This window comes from Rhipicephalus microplus, chromosome X, assembly GCF_043290135.1.
Source record: "Rhipicephalus microplus isolate Deutch F79 chromosome X, USDA_Rmic, whole genome shotgun sequence".
Classification (NCBI taxonomy): Eukaryota; Metazoa; Arthropoda; class Arachnida; order Ixodida; family Ixodidae; genus Rhipicephalus; species Rhipicephalus microplus.
Window position 1 is genome coordinate 334,434,779 of NC_134710.1, and position 19,682 is coordinate 334,454,460.

Consider the following 19,682-nt stretch of genomic DNA (forward strand, 5'->3'; position numbering starts at 1 on the left):
CCGTTCGTGGGTCCGTCTATGCGTCCGTCCTTCCGTGCGTCTGTCTGTCTGTCCATCTGCTTGTCTGTCTGTTCGCCTGTGCGTCCATCTATTCTTCCATCTAGTGAACACTTCAAGTAGCGTCATCCCGCTTCTTTTTATAATATATTGTTACGTGATTTCGTCTGACTGAAAGAGGGCATAGTGGGGCATACCCAAGAAAGGTGCCTCAGACTGATAGTAAAGAAGTGGACGTTGTTGGTGAGCTGCGTTGTGGCTGCGGACTGACAACTGTTATTTTCCACGTAACATTTTGGTGGAGGTGCTGGGTACTCTTCTGACAACGGAGCTACGCAGTGGACGCCTCCTTAAGTCTGCTACCATGGCTCCGGGTGAGGATACGGCTTCTCCACCTACCTCAGCAACGACAGCAACCAGGTACGTCGCCCTAACGCAACCCCGTGATCCCGGTACCTTTACTGGAGAGGACAACGCGAATGTGGACAAGCGGCTTAGCATGTACGAGCGCGTCAGCAAGCTGTATGGCTGGGACCCAACCGTTATGCTTGCGAATGTCATTTTTTATCTTGACAAGACCCCTCGCATCTGGTTTGAGACCCACGAGCACGAAATCACAAGCTGGGAAATGTTTAAACAACAGCTCCGCGACCTCTTTGGCAACCCGTTTGGTCAACAGCTTGATGCCCGAAAGCAATTGGCCGTACGTACACAGACGTCCACTGAGCCCTACTTGACTTATATTCAAGACGTCTTAGCGTTGTGTCAAAGGGCCGATCCCAACATGACTGAGGCCGACAAGATTTCGCACGTTTTAAAAGGAATCGCCGACGATGCGTTCAGCCTGCTTGTATTTACCAACGTAACGACCATCGACGCCGTGATCAAATAGTGCCGCCGTCTCGAGCAGGCGAAGAGTCGACGCATTTTGCAGCAGTTTCAGCGCCTACCCAACACCGCGGCAACGTCGTCTTGCGAAGCCACTCCTTGTCATCCGTCTACGACCGAAGACGTGACGCGCATCGTCCGACTTGAACTCGAGGCCGCTTACCCGGCTGCCAACAAACCGACGTTGCCCGACGCCTCAACGCCAGCTGTCGCCTTGATCCAGGCTGTTGTCCGCCAGGAATTCGCTATCCTTGGTATCCTCTCCACTGCACCCACCCTGGATAATACTGGTCTCTCGATAGCTTCTGTGGACATGAGACGTCGCCGTCCGTACTCTATTCGAACCAGGAACTCGTCTGAATGGCAAACAGCTGATGATAAGCCAAGTCTCAAATCTCTCCCGTCCTCTCCGGTGTTCCCCAGGGAACAGTACTTGGCCCCCTGCTTTTCCTGATTTACATCAACGACCTTCCACACTGTATTACTAACAATATAAGATTATTCGCCGACGATTGCGTTATTTACGCAACAATCTCTAGTCATAAGGATTAAATAGCTTTACAAACAGACCTAACAGCCGTTCAAAATTGGTGCCACAAGTGGCAGATGAGTTTAAACATTTCCAAATGTAGATCAGTGTCTTTTCACAGACGTACTAATCCGTTAGTGTACAATTACACCCTACATAACAGTTTTCTACAACTGACTAGCTCGTATAAATACCTTGGAATACATATCTCAAGTGATCTATCATGGACCCTCCACATCAATCACGTCATTTCAACAGCTCGTAGATCTTTAGGTTATATCCAAAGAACCCTGAAGTTTGCTCCCAGCCACTTAAAAAAAAATTAGCTTTCACCACAATAATACGCCCCAAACTGGAGTACGCCGCAGCAATTTGGGACCCACACCAGCATTATCTCATCCAAAACCTAGAAGCCATCCAAAACCGCGCTGCCAGATTCGCCTTTTCCGATTACTCATCGTTCACCAGTGTAACAGACTTAAAGAAACGTGCCGCATTCATTCCCCTTAGTCAACGCCGAAAAACTGCGCGGCTCGCATTATTCCACAAATTCTATCACGCATCCCCATCCAGCATTTACGTCACCCAACGCCCCCATTTCTCTGATCGTTGTTGCAACACTATGCAAGTACATTACCCTCGTCCCAAAACTACCACATTTGCAGAATCTTTCTTCATTCGGACAGCTAAGGAATGGAACGCCCTACCGGAAACCATTGTTAGCATTCAGGATGCAGAAGCCTTTAAAAATTCCCTGACAACCATCACTGAACTGTAATAGCTAACTGAACTGTTACCTGCCATGCTATTTCTTGTATAATGGTTTCTAGTGTCATCTCCCTAGTATGGCTGTATGTATATTTTGTGTACTTGGCAATGTTTCGAAATCTTTTAAGTGGTACCTTTTGTCACTGAAAAATGTTTTCATCCAGAGTCCTCAAACAAATGTACCTGTTACCGCCCCCCTCTTCTTGTATGCCCACCCCTCATGTAATGTCCCTTCTGTTAGGGACCCTTGAGGAAAATAAAATAAATAAATAAATAAATAAATAAGCCGATCTGCTTCCGCTGTGGTCACGCTGGACACATCGCTCGTTACTGCCGAAGCCAATGGCCATCTATGTCTGGCTCGTACTCCGCTTACAGTAACTCATTCCGTCCACCAAACCACCGTTATCCGACCCGCACTGAGTCTACAGCATTTACTGCCCCTGAGGACTACGGCCACCCTGTCCCGTCGTCGCCACCACCTCAAAGCCGCCCTTCTCGTTCGAATACGCGTCGCCGCTCTCCCTCACCATCGTTTAACCGCCACATGTCCCCGGAAAACTAGGCTGCGCAGCTTCTGGAGGTGAAGCTGCCCTATCGACCTTACCCAAAAATCCTCTGTTGCCCTTACGTTTGAACCGGAACACCCTAGAAGTATATTGCCGCGACTCATGCATTGGGTTCGTTTATTTGTGTTTTGTTTTTTCTGCCTGGCTGCGCCGGCCTGTGCTATCACCGTTTTCACAGCGTTTCGAAGAAACGCTACCACAGCGTTTCGAACAAACGCTATCGAACAACGCTTCAGGCGTTGTTCGATAGAAACAACGCTTCAAGCGTTGTTTGTTAGAGGCGCTGTTCGAACGAACAGCGTTTCTAACAAACGCTATCACGGCGTTCCCGATACAATTCGACTATTCGAGAAACCCTCGCGCCGAGAGATATAAATTCCCGCACAGCCGATGCCGCGTCATTCGATCGCCGACGCTCACTAGCGTGCCCCTCGTTTTGCTGGCCGCTGCTTCGCCGCCTGTGTATTTTTTTTCAGTTGTCAGGGGAGCACAGGTTCGCTCCAATAAACTTGTTTTCCTCATAGACAACTGCGTCGTCCTTTGCTGCGTGACATCTGGTGGAGGTGCGGGGTACATGAACCCTAAGCCATTGCCAAGCCGACAAGCACGCCCAACTCGTGTCAGCCACCGACAGCAAGGCCTTCAGCATGAGTTTGAACTGCTCCCGGATAAAAAAAGGAAAGAAGACGTAAAAACCACGATAATCAACGCAGGCACCATGACCAGCGCTACCAACCCTCCCGTCGTTCTGCAACAACCTCGTGAGCCCCCATCATTCCGAGGATCTCCTGGTGAAGACCCGGAAGAGTGGCTGGAGAAGCTGGAGCGCATCCGCATCTTTAACAGGTGGAATGACGAAGAAACGTTTCGTCATGTCTTCTTCTATTTGGAGGATGCAGCTCGAACGTGGTTTGAGAACCATGAAGGCTCCCTAACCGACTGGACTGTCTTTAAGAGCGACTTCCTCAAAACATTCGCTACGGTTGTGCGGAAAGAAGGAGCCGCCCTTTTGTTGGAGACGCGAATGCAACACCCTAACGAAGGTGTTGTACTTTTCGCTGAGGAGATGAAGATGCTGTTCCGGAGAGCTGACCCCGAAATGGCAGAAGAGAAGAAGGTGCGCTTTCTGATGCGGGGAGTTAAACAAGATGTCTTCGTTGGACTCATCCGCAACCCCCCTAAGACCGTCGCTGAGTTCGTCACCGAGGCTTCGATGATCGAGAGGACCTTGGATATGCGTTCGCGGCAATACGATAGACCACTCAACACCCTTTCGGTGAACCCGGTAAACGCCCCTGGATTGGCGACGGAAGACTTGCGGGAGACCATCCACGCCGTCGTTCGCGAGGAACTGAGGAAATTGTTCCCAGCAACGCCGCAGCCCCAAGTCACCTCCCTCACTGACATCGTCCGCGAGGAGGTTCAGCAAGCACTGGGGAATTCCACGCCGTCGGAAGCATCTTGCGAACCACAAGCGATGACCTACTCCGCTGCTGCTCGTCGACCCCGACCCGTCCCAACCCGTTATCAACAGGCCCCGCCGTACCACCGCCCAATGTCGCCCGCCCGACCCCCTGTAACCCGAAACCAGGCACCCAGGAAGACCGAGGTGTGGCGAACGCCAGATAATCGTCCGCTGTGCTACCACTGCGGAGAGGCCGACCACGTCTACCGCCGCTGCCCGTACAAGAGGCTGGGTTTGCGTGGGTTCTCCGTCGACGCACCCCGCCCGCGAGCCGGCCAGCGCCCATTTGAGATCGAAGAATACCTGTCGAACACCAGCCGTGGACCATCCCGTTTCAACCGTTCGCCGTCGCCCTACCCGTACCAATCCCCCAACCGTCGCAGCCATGCTGACTTCGCCCGTGGGAGGTCCCCCCGCCCACAAGGGGGAAACTTAAAGCAGCAACTTCTGGAGGTGAAGTTGCACAACGGCGAGAAAATGAAAACCCTCCAACGACGCAAGACCGTGACTCATGACATGCCCTCATCCCGACGACCCGACGACACCCTGACGAGACCCCCGAAAACGACGACAGCTACGCTGCGCAACGCGTACCCGAAATGACGAAGCCTGCCGCTGAGAAGACGACGATGACGCGCATAGTGCCCGACCATCAACACGTGCAAGCCATGATACGACGCCCCGACGCACCCGAAATTCGAGCAAAGCGGCATCCGACGTCCAGTTGTCCATCGACGGCCTTGACGTAGTCACCCTCATCGACACGGGAGCCGACTACTCGGTCATGAGCGGGTCATTCGCGTCCAAGCTAAAGAAAGTTACGACCAGATGGGACGGTCCGCACATACGCACAGCAGGAGGCCACCTCGTGACCCCAAGTGGAATGTGCACATCGCGCGTCACTATATACGGCACTACGTACCCTTCGGAGTTCGTCATTTTGCCTAACTGCTCCCGCGACGTAATTCTCGGAATGGACTTTTTGACGGACAATGGCGCAATAATTGATCTGCAGACCAGGTCGATAACGTTTTCTTCCGATCACTCCACGACGCCGCAGCCGAACCTCGGACACCGTGCTGCTGTAAGGATCGCCTACGATCACGTCACCCTGCCACCCCGCGCAAGCTTGATGATCGCCGTCTATAGTGAAGGTGCTGCTCCTGACGTCGACGCTATCGTGGAGACTGACCAAAGGTTGCTTCTAGACCGCGGTGTGTCTGTCGCAAGAGGCATTGCACGGTTTAAGCAACGCAGATCCCACGTTTTGGTCACAAATTTCACCGAGGAGTACCAGCATCTAAACAAGGGCGCTGCAATTGCGTTCCTCGAAGAAACGCAAGAAGCGAGTCAAGTGATCGCGGTCGCCACCTTTGAACGCGCACGCGCAGATGCTTCCAGGCTGCCACATCCTTTCGACGTGAACCCGGCGCTGTCGCAAGAAAATCGGCACAGATTACTGGAGTTGCTCCGTCGCTACAGCGAGTGTTTTTCCTCGAACTCGAAGTTACGTCAGACACCTTTGGCGAAGCACCGGATAATAACCGAATATGGAGCCCGACCTACCAGACAGTCACCATACCGCGTTTCTTCACACGAGCGCGAAGCCATCCGGACTCAAGTTGATGACATGCTCAGCGACGACATAATACAGCCATCAAAAAGTCCGTGCGCTGCGCCGGTTGTACTCGTGAAGAAAAAAGATGGCACTTTAAGATTCTGCGTTGACTACCGGAGACTAAACAAAATCACCAAAAAGGACGTGTACCCCCTGCCACGAATGGACGACGCCCTCGACCACCTCTTCCACGCCAAGTATTTCTAATCCATGGATCTGAAGACCGGCTACTGGCAAATTGAAGTGGACGAGAGAGACCGAGAGAAGACTGCATTTATAACCCCGGACGGTCTATACGAATTCAAGGTGATGCCGTTTGGGCTGTGCACGGTGCCCGCAACGTTTCAGAGAGTCATGGACACTGTGCTAGCAGGCCTGAAGTGGCACACTTGCCTCGTATACCTCGACGACGTTGTCGTATTCGCCCGGACTTTCGACGAACACCTCACAAGGTTGGAATCTGTACTCGAGGCCATTCGTACGTCGGTGTTAACGCTGAAGCCTGAGAAGTGCCGTTTCGCGTACGAGGAACTCAAGTTCTTGGGTCACGTCGTGAACGCCGTGGGAGTCCTACCTGACCCGGCAAAAACATCAGCCATTGCGAACTTCCCAAGGCCGAAAGATAAGAAGGGTGTGCGAAGGTTTCTCGGACTGTGCGCATACTACCGGCGCTTCGTCGCAAACTTCGCACGCATTGCAGAGCCACTCACGCGCCTGACGAAAGAGAGCACCCCTTTCAGCTGGGAAAACGACCAAGAAAAGGCATTCTGCGAGCTGCAACAACGCCTGCAAAAACCGCCCGTGCTCGCTCATTTCGACGAAAACGCTGAAACGGAAATGCACACGGACGCCAGTGATATCGGTTTGGGTGCCGTCCTCGTCCAAAAGCAGAGCGGTTACGAAAAGGTAATCGCCTATGCAAGCCGTGGTCTGTCGAAGGAGGAGAGAAACTACTCTGCCTCCAAGAAAGAGTGCCTGGCTATCATATGGGCCATTTCAAAATTTCGCCCATCCGTCTATGGTAGACCGTTTAAGGTTGTGACAGGCCATCACGCGCTGTGTTGGCTCGCCAATTTGAAGGACCCCTCTGGCCGTCTTGGGCGGTGGAGCTTGCGCCTGCAAGAGTTTGACGTTACAATATTCTACAAATTCGGCAGGAAACACTCCGACGCCGACTGCCTGTCCCGCGCCCCCGTCGACCCACCACCACAGGACTCCGATGAAGACAGCGCGTTCTTCGGAGTCGTGACAGAGAGCGACCTAGCCGCACAGCAGCGTGCCGACCCTGACCTCCGTGCCATGATCGACTACCTCGAAGGACGCAACGTCGCCGTGCCTAGGGCGTTCAAGCGCAACTTACCAGCATTCAGCCTCAAAAACTCCATCCTAGTGAAGAAGAATTTCAACCCCGGAACGAGAACGAATTATCTACTTGTCATCCCCGCAGACCTTCGTGACGAAATTTTGGAAGCGTGCCACGACGATCCGTCTTCCGGACATCTCGGAACAGCTCGCACGATTACAAAAATCAAGGCGAAATACTTCTGGCCCCGCCTTACATCCGATGTCACCCACTACGTCCGGAGCTGCCGTGACTGCCAGCGACGAAAAACACCACCGACGAGACCAGCCGGACTTCTGCAGCCGATCGCCGTCCCAACGAGGCCCTTCCAACAGATCGGAATGGACCTTCTGGGCCCGTTCCTTACATCCCGATCCGCGAACAAATGGATTGTCGTAGCGACAGACTACATGACGCGCTACGCAGAGACCACCGCTCTTCCTAGGGGAACTGCACAAGAAGTTGCAAAGTTCTTTATCAACCAAATTGTGCTGCGACATGGAGCCCCTGAGGTCCTAATCACGAACCGCGGAACGACCTTCACTGCGGAGCTTATGCAAGGAATCTTACGCTACAGCAACACAGATCACCGAAGAACGACGGCGTACCACCCCCAAACGAATGGACTAACGGAACGGCTCAATAAGACAATCGCGGATATGCTGTCTATATACGTCGACGTTGAACATAAGACGTGGGACGACGTGGACTCAGTGAGAAACTTCTACGACGCTATTTCGGACCCTACCAGATTCTACGACGTGTTGGCGAACTAACGTACGAAGTGATCCCCGATGGGGGCTCCCGTACATCACGACGACGCACGCGGCCCGAAGTCGTCCATGTGGTTCGCTTAAAACCTTTCTACGGACGATGACGAACTTTTAATTTGTGTGGACTGTCCATTATGTTAGCATCAGGTCGATGCACTCTTAGAGGGGGGGGGGGGGTAATGCCGCAACCCATGCATTGGGTTTGTTTATTTGTGTTTTGTTTTTTCGGCCTGGCTGCGCCGGCCTGTGCTATCGCCGTTTTCACAGCGTTTCGAACAAACGCTACCACAGCGTTTCGAACAAACGCTATCGAACAACGCTTCAGGCGTTGTTCGATAGAAACAACGCTTCAAGCGTTGTTTGTTAGAGGCGCTGTTCGAACGAACAGCGTTTCTAACAAACGCTATCACGGCGTTCCCGATACAATTCGACTATTCGAGAAACCCTCGCGCCGAGGGATATAAATTCCCGCACAGCCAATGCCGCGTCATTCGATCGCCGACGCTCACTAGCGTGCCCCTCGTTTTGCTGGCTGCTTCTTCGCCGCCTGTGCATAGAGAAAGAAGAAGACAAGAGCGGACACTCCGCGAAACCTGGCCTTAGGAAGTGCGTCACGACTACGTAACAAACTAGTGCTCTCACCAAACGTCAGAGGGCGCAAGCGCAAAAAAAAACAGTTATAATCAATGCAACAGAATTGTTTTTACAAAATAATAGTTATACGCCCAAATTTGGTATGTTCTTTATACATAAAAACAATTTATTCAACACACCTTACGCGATTATTTTTCTTCAGCCGTACTGTCATAAACACCATCTACCCAGCGACAAGCCCATGCATGACTGACAGCGAGAAGCTTTCGTCGCTTTCGTCAACGTCGGCTGCGTCGGCGTTTTCGTGCGTGAGATAACAGGTGAGGCACGTTTTCAAGCGAAGCTTGTTGAATGACATGTTGTTGGTCTTGTTGGGTCATTTTTTCAGAAAACGGTTACACTTGCGCGAATAAGACACCATGCAACAAACATAGAAAGATGCACACACACACGTTGCGCTTCGAGTGTGCGAGTTTGTTTCTTACGTGGCGTCTCATTCACGCAGTTGTAACCTTTTTCTGAAGCTTGTAAGGACTGGGAGGTTCGCTAAAAAGAAAGTTTGTGGTTCTATGCGGCGGCTAGACGGGAACATTGTGCAACGTATGCAGTATAGCAAAGGCGGCACGGCGTCAAGCCGAGGCGAAGCGTGCTGCGTCTGCCACGGACGCGAGCGTCTGTGCGCTGAGCGTAGCTGGGCAGCTAGGTCATAGGCTCGGTGCAAAATATTGAGAAGCATTCGCTGGGCCTCGCATGCTTCACAACGCGTTTCCCGAAGGCTCGGAACACGAATAATTCTTGGTGTGCCGGAGGCAAATCTGGACTAGCCAAGTGGCCATCATCTTCGTTTTTTCGCTAGCCTTGTGCCACTAGTGCAAGCTGCTCACAAATTTTTTTGACGTTTCCAATATAATTTTACCACATAAATTTCAACTACGATTTTTCTTCCCAAGATACTGCTGATACTGCGTACGTACGAAGGTGTTCTAAAGTTCCCAGGCCGCGATACCATTGCATTACAAGGGATAGCGGCCTGGAAACTTCTGAAGATCTTTGTACGTGGTCTTGACGTATATCTTTGCAAGTCAGAGTTTTATGGGTCAGAGATGTATCACTGGTTTTGTATTGTGCATCGATTAGCTAATCATTCAAAGGGGTTTGTTGGTACACTTATGACGTGCACATATCTTTTTCGTAATTTGACAGCGAAGCATCCACATACTAACATTTTCACACCGCGCTGACGCCATGCCGTCCGGCGGTCCAAGCTACGGCAGCTACTGCTGTGTATCGTGGTGCTTCAACAATGGCAGAACCCACAAGAAGCCTGGGACGAGTTTCTTCCGCATACCACGGGACGGCAGGTGTGTTAAAGCTTTTGTATGGTTTGCATGTCTTTAGGCTTACTGTTCGTACTTGCTCAGTGAGGGTAACAATAAAAAATCACTATTCAAGCACTTCCCCTTTCAGCTGATAGTTCATTGCCAATGCAGGATGAAAGCATGGATGCAGTATGCTGGACGCGATGATCTCCTTAGTAAGCCGGCCAGCCTATTGTACGCAACGTACAGGGTTTGTAGCGACCATTTTACTGCTCAAAGTTTCATGGACCCTGGGCACACAAGGCTTACAAGAATGGCTGTTCCCAGTGTGCAACCAGCTGCACCATGTAAGTGATTGACTGAAACTCAAATATGTGCAATAGCAGCCACTTGTATTGAATCAGTGGTGACAGTTAACCGTGAAGATCTTTGTAGCCAATGGAGAAGCCTCACTATAGAAGTAACACTTGGAAAGTCTTAAATTTTGTGAATTGTGGGCTATTACCTTCCTAACAGCAGCTTTACATTTCTGTCGTTTTTTGATGCTCTTGACCTGCGCAACTTGTTTCAAAAGACTTTAAAGGGCTATTTCACGTTATCTTCAAGCCTGAGTGCACATGTACGTATACCTTTCATCAGTGAAAGCTGCCACTGTTGATAATTCCAAAAATCACAAATTACTTGTTTCCTAGTTGGTGCCTTCTCTTTTCTTCCACGTTCGACCAATTTATGCGTTTGAAAGAGCTGTTTAAGTTTCCCCATGCTACAAGCTTTGTAACTTGTACCAACTGCACATATATGCAGGTTCTCTGAGCGTCGCTTCAAGTAGTGACTGTGACATGGCTGCGGAAGCTGCACTGCAAGGTGCGGATGAGCTTCAGTTTGTGTTATTTTAAGCCTCTTACTGATACATTGTCGTAATTTCATTTCTTCAGGACCTGCGGTAGAGGCTTCAAAAAGCGGCTCCCACACATTGAGGTGCCCCAATGAACAGGGTGCGTTCAGTGTCGCGATTTCTTTTTTTTACCGAAATTAACTGTTGACCAAACCTCTGCAGGTGGCAGCTCCCTTGTAGCTGGTGAAAGAATTTCCGCTGACTTCGTCTTGCCGGAGAAAACCTTAACCAGTCATTCAGCTGTCACAAAAGTAACTTGTGTGACCGGTAAGTTGTATGTTCACTTCAACACCAGAGTGGATTGATATAGAGACTTCCGCAGGCCGCTCGCAAGATTGTTCCGACAGCACTGTCCGAGGCACTGAACAAGCTTCACAAAACCCTCCAGAAGACATCTCCGCCAACAGCTCCACGCCTGAGTGCCCTAGAGAAAATGGTGACTATGCTTTTATTGCAGCTGTTTTTAATGTGCTATTTTATGTTTAGGACATTCTGAGGAAACTATCCTCAAAAGGACACTACGTGTGCACTTACAAAATGTAAGGGTGGGCTCTCAGTGATTTTTATTTTTTTTGTGCATTGTCAACATTGTGAATGGTTTGTTTTTAGGTAGTGGAATCGAAAACTTTGCACCACAGAAAGTTGTGCACCTTGGGTCTGAAAGAGCGAGGAAAGTGCTCGTATGGGATTAGTTGTTCTTCGCTTTTACATCCATTTTTTTGTTTATTGCAGTGCGTTCCTGTGTGCCAGCGACAATGTCTCCATCAATGAAGTACAAGCAAACCATTAAACATCTGCAAGCCAAAGTAGCAGCACAGCAGAAAACTATCAAAAGACTGCGGAGACAGCCTCACCAAGCACCGTCATCGACTTCAAAGGCCCTTGAAGTTATCCGACCGCACGTCACCAAGGAGGTTTTTAAACTTCTTTCTGCACATGTTCGCTTGAGGCCCAAATGCAAGGGCAAGCGGTTTCCCGTGTGGTTCAAGAAATTTGCTCTTCACTTAAACTTCCGAGGTCCGCGAGCATACCGATTTCTGGCTCCATATTTTTCTTTGCCCTCCCGGCGTTCATTAAGGAGGTGGCTAGCTAATGTAAAGATGACTCCAGGCATAATTCCAGGAATCCTTTCTTCCATTGCAACAAATACTCAAGCTTGGAATGAACGGGACCGAGTGTGCGCTTTAGTTTTCGACGAAATAGCACTCAAAAAGAATTTGTACTATGATGCTGCAAGAGACGTTGTCCAGGGTTTTACAGATGATGGCACTCGTCGCACTTCAACTATCGCTGATCGAGCACTGGTTTTTCTTCTTGTTGGCGTTTCGAGAAAGTGGGTTCAACCGGTTGCTTTTACTATAGGGCACACATCAACACCATCATCTGTTATGCATAACTTGCTAGTGTCACTCATTTTAGAGCTTAGGAGCATTAATATTGCAGTGAAAGCAGTCATTTGTGACCAGGGCAGTTCAAATGTAAGTCTCGCTAACCATTTAAGAGTGACTGTAGCAAAGCCTTTTTTTTTAAGTTAATGGTGAGCGGGTATATTACATTTTTGATGTTCCGCATTTAATTAAAACAACGCGCAATAATGTCCAAGCACACAAGTTATACATTGGGGATGACATCGTTAACTGGTCGCACATTGTAAGCCTTTACCAATCCTCACATGAGTTGCGGTTGCGATTGGCTCCAAAGTTGACTGAACGGCACGTTCATCAGAAACCTTTTTCTAATATGAAGGTCAGCAGAGCAACTCAGGTCCTCAGTGCATCAGTTTCGATTGCTATCACGGCATTGGTGTATGCGAAGGTGCTGCCTGCCTCGGCCATCACTACAGCTCAATTTTGTGATCGTATGGACAGGATTTTCGATGCCTTGAACAGCTCGAGTAAAAAAAGAACTTCGCAAAAGCTGCGGCATGCAATCATGAAAAATGATTCAGAGCTGATTGACTTCCTCCGAGGCCAGCTTCCCTGGATTGCATCATGGCAGTTTGTTGGCAGACGTCAACCACAAACCATCGTAGGTTGGCAAATTACAATTCAGGCAATTTGTCAACTATGGGACGACCTCTCCAAAAATTACAATTTTGAATACCTGTTAACACGCAGGCTTCAACAGGATCCTCTGGAGAACATATTTGGCCACATTAGGCAAAAACAGGGTTGCAACACCAACCCCAATGTAGCACAATTTATTTGTGGCCTGAAGCACATCTGCATAAGAAAACTCTTCAAGCTGTCAGAATACGGAAATGTCGAGGATGATGAATGTGACCTCCTCCAGGAGCAGCTCTCGCCATTCTCCCTCACCAGTGCGTCTCTTGTGGATAATGAGGAGTGTGCACAGCCACAGCCTGACGACTTTCCCGCTCTAGACGATCTCTCTGAACTTGCGACCAACGTTCACTCCCATATTATCGATGGCTCCGCTGCATATTATGTAGCTGGTTTTCTCATCAAACACTTCCTTCGGAATGCATGTGACGGTTGCAGTTGCCCACAGTTACTGAAAGACGACAGTGAGACGCTTAAGGGTACCCACCAGTATTTCACAATGCTCACAGCATACCACGTCCCCAGCAAACTTTTTGGGAATCTCACTGTGCCATCAAGCAGCTTTTGCATACGTACAACAACTTGAATCTCATTTTTTTGCCATAATTGAGGCCACTGCACATCACCTGAAAGTGTGCGATGTTTTGGATCACCATCTGTCAAGTGTTGGCGATTTTCATTTCTGCTCTGCTGGGTGTCGCGCGAAGTTTCTGAAAATGTTTTGCCGGGTTCGTTTATGTTGGCATGTGCGTTTTGTGAACCGAAACTTAGATAGGGTTAGGTTCCAGTCTTCAATCTCAGGCATACAGCTTGACAAGTTCAAAGGTTAGCAATTAGCGGCGGGTTTACACTAATGTATTCGAGTTGAGCCGAATCCTGCAATAGCTTTGTTATGTTATTACTTAGTTACAGCAGACTTCATTATTGTCTTATATGCTTATATTCAGCTCAACTGGACTAGCCACTCCTTCGTTGCATACATTGTTTAGGTTACCCGCTATGAGGAGTAGGGACACTGTGTATTCGCTCGAAGTGATTTGCATAACCTTAAAAAGAGTGTTGGGTATCCTGTCTGTATTTTTGTAGCAAATGCGGGCGAACTGTACACTTTACTGTGGCTCGCTTGGTCACAGTGTATGCTTTATCTCTCCAGCTCAAGTAATATATCGATAACAAAACCGCTTGTTGAAATGTCTTCGAGCGGGTAAGGAACACAGTATGAAGTGGGCACGGTTCACGTTATCACGCTTTTCGTATTTTAGCTTCTCATCAACCTCCTCATCTCGCCCATCAAAATTTTCAAAAGAATACTCAAACTTGTAGCGTTTGATGGGGCTGCGGACGCTGCCATTTTATTTTTATATAGCTTTTGAGTGATAACGTACGATGTAGAGCCTTTGTGAAAAATAATGAGCCAAAGTGGTTTCCTTCTGCTATTTATTAGCCCTGTAATACCGCTCTCGTAGCACCAATTAAGGTCCACAATTCTGGATAAGTGATGACTAGAATCTATTTTAGCTCGCAAGCGTCACAGCAACACCCAGACGCAAATCACTTGGGATCTTAAGTTTTTGATGAAGGCGACGCATAACAAAAGCCACAAAACCTGCCAGTGTTGTAGCATAAAGTTTGTCTTTCACGTAGTGAGCAAGCTGCAAAGCCCTACCTTTCTGAGGACAAGCAGACATCAAGTCTGCTTTTTTTCATTTTGGACTAGCTGTTCTTTAGCACAGCCAGCACACTGCACCTTTGCCTTTCTGCTATATTGTGTCGTGTGGTTTCTGTGTGCTCTTTTTTTCTATGCATTATTTCGGTTAACCCCAGGCGTGATTCGCGACTTCATTGCTGTGTATATGTCACTTCTTCCTTCTTTATCAGCATTGTGCGCTGTGTTTTTGCCATAGATCCTTACTTACCCACTGGCCCGGTGTGTCATACTTCACCAGCTTCTCAGCTTCTGCCAACTATAGCGATGTGTGCGTTGTCTGTGTTCTCTCTGTATTTGTTACAATTTATTTGTAAGGCGAGATGCATTTGTTGTCTACCTTTGTCATATTGTGCTTTTTATATTCTCAGACTCTACCTTGCCTTTGAATAAAACATTACGGATACTCTGTCTCTTTGACTGATATATACATTGATCACTCGTTCCAAAAGAAAAACACAAGCGCGATGAATAAAACCGTAGTGAATTATCATTACCTGCATCTCTTTTTATTATAACTTAATCGAAATAAAAATTACGTCACGACTGATTCACACGAACCACTGAACAAAACAAAACAGGGAATCGCTAAATCAAAACGACCTACAAAACTATCCATTTGGGCGATGAATAGTGGTCTGAAATCATGAACTTTCGTCATAGCCAAACGTCGGTTATGCAAAGTAATTCAAAATTTGCGCCAGTGAAACCGAAACAGGAAGCGCACGCCACTTGCTCTCACCAACCACTAGGTGTGCTAGGGTCGATTGGGCCGCTGGGGTCTACGGGAGTGTCCACTCTTAACCTTTATTTCTCTATGGCCTGTGTATTTTTTTCAGTTGTTAGGGGAGCACAGGTTCGCTCCAATAAACTTGTTTTCCTCATAGACAACTGCGTCGTCCTTTGCTGCGTGACAATATGCTGATGGCACACTTGTTGAAGCTTTGATAGATACGGGCGCTCACGTCTGTATTATGAGTTCGTGTTTTCGTCGTCGCATGATGAAGGTCCTCACGCCCCCCTTGACCAGTGTCGTCCAAGTTGCAGATGCTGCAACAGTCCCTGTCGTCGGTATGTGCACAGCTCAACTTACCGTAGCCGGTCATCAAGTGGTCGTCCTTTTTACCGTGCTTGCAACATGTCCCCACGACCTCATACTAGGCCTCGATTTTCTTGCCGCCAATTCTCCTCTGATTGATTGCTTCGCTGGTGTGCTCCGCCTTGAACTGCCACAAATCAGTGCCGCCCCGTACCAACCTACATGCCGATTACAATGCAGCGTCTTTGTTCGCCTGCCCTCCAAAACTGTGACGTACGTCGATTTTCTGTGCTCACCAGCTGTGCCCGACGGTGACTATTACGCTACGCCTCTCACCGACGTACTCTTTGCGCACAATGTTGCAGTGCCCTATACGGTGCTCAGCATCACAGATAACAAAACTTGTCTACCTCTTGTCAATTTCGGCTACATGAATCATGTGCTTCCACAAGGCATTTCTGTGGCCCACCTGTGTCCGTTGCTCGATTCACAAATTGAAGTGCTTGCTTTAGACACACTTGTTTCACCGCAACGCACATCACTCGCAACACATTCGGGCAGCCGTAAAATTGTAGACATGATCGCCACTGATCTTCCGCCTCCGCAAGTTGAAGCCCTACAACATCTTTTCGAGGCCTACCAGGATATTTTCGATTTTGGCGACCGACCTCTTGGGCAGACATCCTTTGTCCAGCATCGCATAAACACAGGTGATGCCAACCCTGTTCACCGCCGTCCCTACAGAGTGTCTACTTTTGAGCGGAGCATAATTCAGAAGGAGGTGAACAAGATGCTAGCGAAGGACATTATTGAACCATCCTCCAGTCCCTGGGCATCCCCGGTGGTATTAGTTGAAAAGAAGGACGGATCGTGGCGATTTTGTGTGGACTATCGCCACCTTAACAACATCACCAAGAAAGACGCATACCCTCTGCCCCGCATTGACGACGCCCTTGAATGCCTCCATGGTGCCGCCTACTTTTCTTCCATCGATCTTCGTTCTGGTTATTGGCAGATTGCCGTGGACCCCATGGACCGAAAAAAGACGGCTTTTGTAACACCCGATGGCCTCTACCAATTCAAAGTCATGCCTTTCGGCCTATGTAATGCCCCCGCCACCTTTGAACGAATGATGGACTCCCTGCTCCATGGATTCAAGTGGTCTACGTGTCTTTGTTATCTGGATGACGTGATTGTGTTTGCTCCCATTTTTGAAGCGCACCTTGAGAGACTGTCGAAAATTCTTGATGTATTCCGTCTCGCCGGCCTTCAGCTGAATTCATCCAAGTGCCGGTTTGGTCGCCGTCGCATTACAATACTTGGACATATTGTTGACGCTTACGGAGTACAGCCTGACCCAGAAAAAGTTCGAGCTATGAAAGACTTTCCTGTGCCAAAAACCGCCAAAGATTTCCGCAGCTTTGTGGGGCTCTGCTCCTATTTTCGGCGGTTCATCAAGAACTTCGCGGATGTCGCTCGGCCCCGAACAGATTTACTCAAACCAGATGAGACGTTTACCTGGGGTCCCTCGCAAGCAGCAGCATTTTCCGACCTGACCACTTTGCTCACTTCTTCTCCTGTGCTGGCTCACTTCGACCCTACGGCACCGACCGAAGTGCGCACCGATGCCAGTGGTTACGGAATAGGCACTGTGTTGGCTCAGCGACAACGTGGGCAGCATCGCGTGATAGCTTAAGCCAGCAGGCTGCTGTCCACCTCGGAGCGTAATTATTCCATCACAGAGCGCGAATGCCTAGCGCTGGTGTGGGCAGTCGCGAAATTTCGCCCTTAATTATACGGCCGACCATTTATAGTTCTCACCGACCACCACGCTCTCTGCTGGCTCGCCTTTCTCAAAGATCTCACAGGTCGTCTCGCCCGCTGGGCACTCCGCCTTCAGGAGTATTCTTACACCGTAGTGTATAAATCAGGTAAACTGCACAAAGATGTGGATTGTCTGTCACGCTACCCTGTGGCCGACTGCGATCCTACGAGCACTGACTCTGTGGGCTGCGTCCTTTCCATCTCCCAGCTTCTTAATCTCGGGGACGAGCAGCGCCGCGATCCGGATATCAGCCGCTTAATACAACAGCTCGAATCTTCACCGCAAGACGCTTCTGTTCGCATGTTTACCTTAAAGGACCACACCTTATATCGACGTAATTTATCGCCCAATGGTCACGACCTACTTCTGGTCATACCAAAGCACCTGCGTTCCACAGTCCTACGTGAGCTCCATGACGCGCCAACCGCGGGTCACCTTGGTGTCTCTCGCACATATGACCGTGTCCGCCGCCGCTCCTACTGGCCTGGCCTTTCACGCTCTGTACGTCGTTATGTCAACGCTTGTGAAATTTGCCAGCGTCGCGAAAAGCCGTCGGGATTCCCTTCCGGATATCTTCAGCCCATAGACATCCCATCGGAGCCATTCTTCCGTGTTGGTTTAGACCTTCTCGGTCCCTTCCCAACATCCGCCTCCGGAAACAAGTGGGTCGCGGTGGCTACGGATTACACAACCCGTTATGCAGTTACGCGAGCCATGCCAACAGGCTGCGCTACTGACGTCGCTGATTTTCTACTACGCGATCTCATTTTAGTGCATGGAGCCCCTCGTCAACTGCTGACAGACCGAGGCCGTACGTTCCTTTCGAAAGTGGTTGACGATATCCTGCGTTCCTGCTCTACCCAACATAAGCTTACGACATCGTACCACCCCCAGACAAACGGGCTTACAGAACGTTTAAACCGCATCCTGACAGACATGCTATCGAAATACGTCTCGGCCGACCATCGTGATTGGGACCTTGCACTACCCTGTGTGACGTTCGCATACAATTCCTCCCGGCATGACACTGCTGGGTACTCGCCATTTTACCTTCTGTTTGGACGCGAACCAACATTGCCGTTGGATACCTTCCTGCCAGCTGCTGCGCAGCCTACTTCTGAACATGCACGCGATGCTATTACCCGAGCTGCCCACGCTCGTCAGCTTTCCCGCAGCATATTAATGGCGTCCCAAGACTCGCAGAAGCATCGTTACGACGAGCGGCATCGCGACGAACACTTTCCAACAGGCTCCCTCGTTCTTCTTTGGTCCCCTACGCGACATGCAGGCCTTTCAGAAAAACTTCTCTCTCGTTTCACGGGCCCATACCGCGTGCTTAGACGAGTGACCGACAATACATATGAAATTGTCCGTGATAATCCATCAACCTCTTCCGCTCTGCTGTCAAGGGACATCGTCCCCGTATCAAGGCTCAAGCGTTACCACACTGCTCCTGCTGTGGCCCCGTGAACTCGCCGGGTCGGCGCTTTTGCCGCCGGGGGTCGTGTTACGTGATTTCGTCTGACTGAAAGAGGGCATAGTGGGGCATACCCAAGAAAGGTGCCTCAGACTGATAGTAAAGAAGTGGGCGTTGTTGGTGAGCTGCGTTGTGGCTGCGGACTGACAACTGTTATTTTCCACGTAACAATATTGATCATATACAAGTACCGTCATCCAGCGAACAATCCAAGAACTAAACGAGAGTATATACCACATTTCTGCTGTCAGCGCTTAGTTAACACCAAGAGCGTGATAACGACGCCGTGCTACGTTTTCCGTAGCATGTGTACATGCGGATATGTGCCACTGGTATCCGGGTATTCGGGTATGTGTCACACGTTACCCACAACAACAACGGGAGATGCACAAGCCACGCCATCAGGAACTTCGCCCCTAAAAGTCATGACCACGCCCCCCTCTCCGGTGTTACTTGAAGCGAACCCCCCCCCCCTCCCCACTTAAAATGAGTGGCTGGATCCACTCCTGTGCACAGGTGACAGTTCCTGTCTGTCGAAGCATTTTATTTTTTAATGAAAGAAATATGTGCTGTCTGAAAACAAGAGCACCCTGTAATGTGGGCTGCGTCAAATATACGAACAATTTCATTAACACACAGTACGAACAGAAAATGTCCCAGGGCGCTCTCATGGATGACACCTGTTTTATTGGATTTTGTTGGGAAACAATTTCCTTGAAATAAAACAAATCATGCACGCTGTAGAGAATTAAAAAATTAAACAATACGCCATGCGTTTTATGCATTAGAAATCTTTTTTTTTAGCAGACTGTCATG

At 49.5% G+C, this 19,682-nt stretch overlaps 2 protein-coding genes across 3 annotated transcripts in view; one reads left to right on the forward strand and one right to left on the reverse strand.

Moving 5' to 3' along the window:
• Positions 1 to 19,682, reverse strand: part of LOC119162350 (uncharacterized) — a 246,514-nt gene that overhangs the window by 148,305 nt on the left and 78,527 nt on the right. The gene's annotated exons all lie outside the window — the stretch shown is intronic.
• Positions 9,515 to 14,931, forward strand: LOC142776288 (uncharacterized). Of its 2 annotated transcripts, XM_075879675.1 has the most exons (5): positions 9,515 to 9,904; positions 10,034 to 10,209; positions 10,667 to 10,726; positions 10,798 to 11,193; positions 11,490 to 14,931. In XM_075879675.1, the coding sequence occupies exons 1-4, from the start codon at positions 9,789 to 9,791 to the stop codon at positions 10,896 to 10,898; spliced, it is 453 nt and encodes a 150-aa protein (XP_075735790.1). In that variant the 5' UTR covers positions 9,515 to 9,788; the 3' UTR covers positions 10,899 to 11,193; positions 11,490 to 14,931. The 2 variants fall into 2 exon arrangements, 1 of the variants encoding a protein (XP_075735790.1); XR_012887422.1 differs by lacking the exons at positions 9,515 to 9,904; positions 10,667 to 10,726 and having other exon boundaries at positions 10,073 to 10,209.

Bases quoted from the DNA above. Each gene is read 5' to 3' on its own strand.
- LOC142776288 (XM_075879675.1), top strand. From the start codon at position 9,789: ATGCCGTCCGGCGGTCCAAGCTACGGCAGCTACTGCTGTGTATCGTGG. The intron at 9,905-10,033 runs GTGTGTTAAAGC...TTGCCAATGCAG, and splicing joins CGCATACCACGGGACGGCAG to GATGAAAGCATGGATGCAGT. The intron at 10,727-10,797 runs GTGCGGATGAGC...TCATTTCTTCAG, and splicing joins TGCGGAAGCTGCACTGCAAG to GACCTGCGGTAGAGGCTTCA.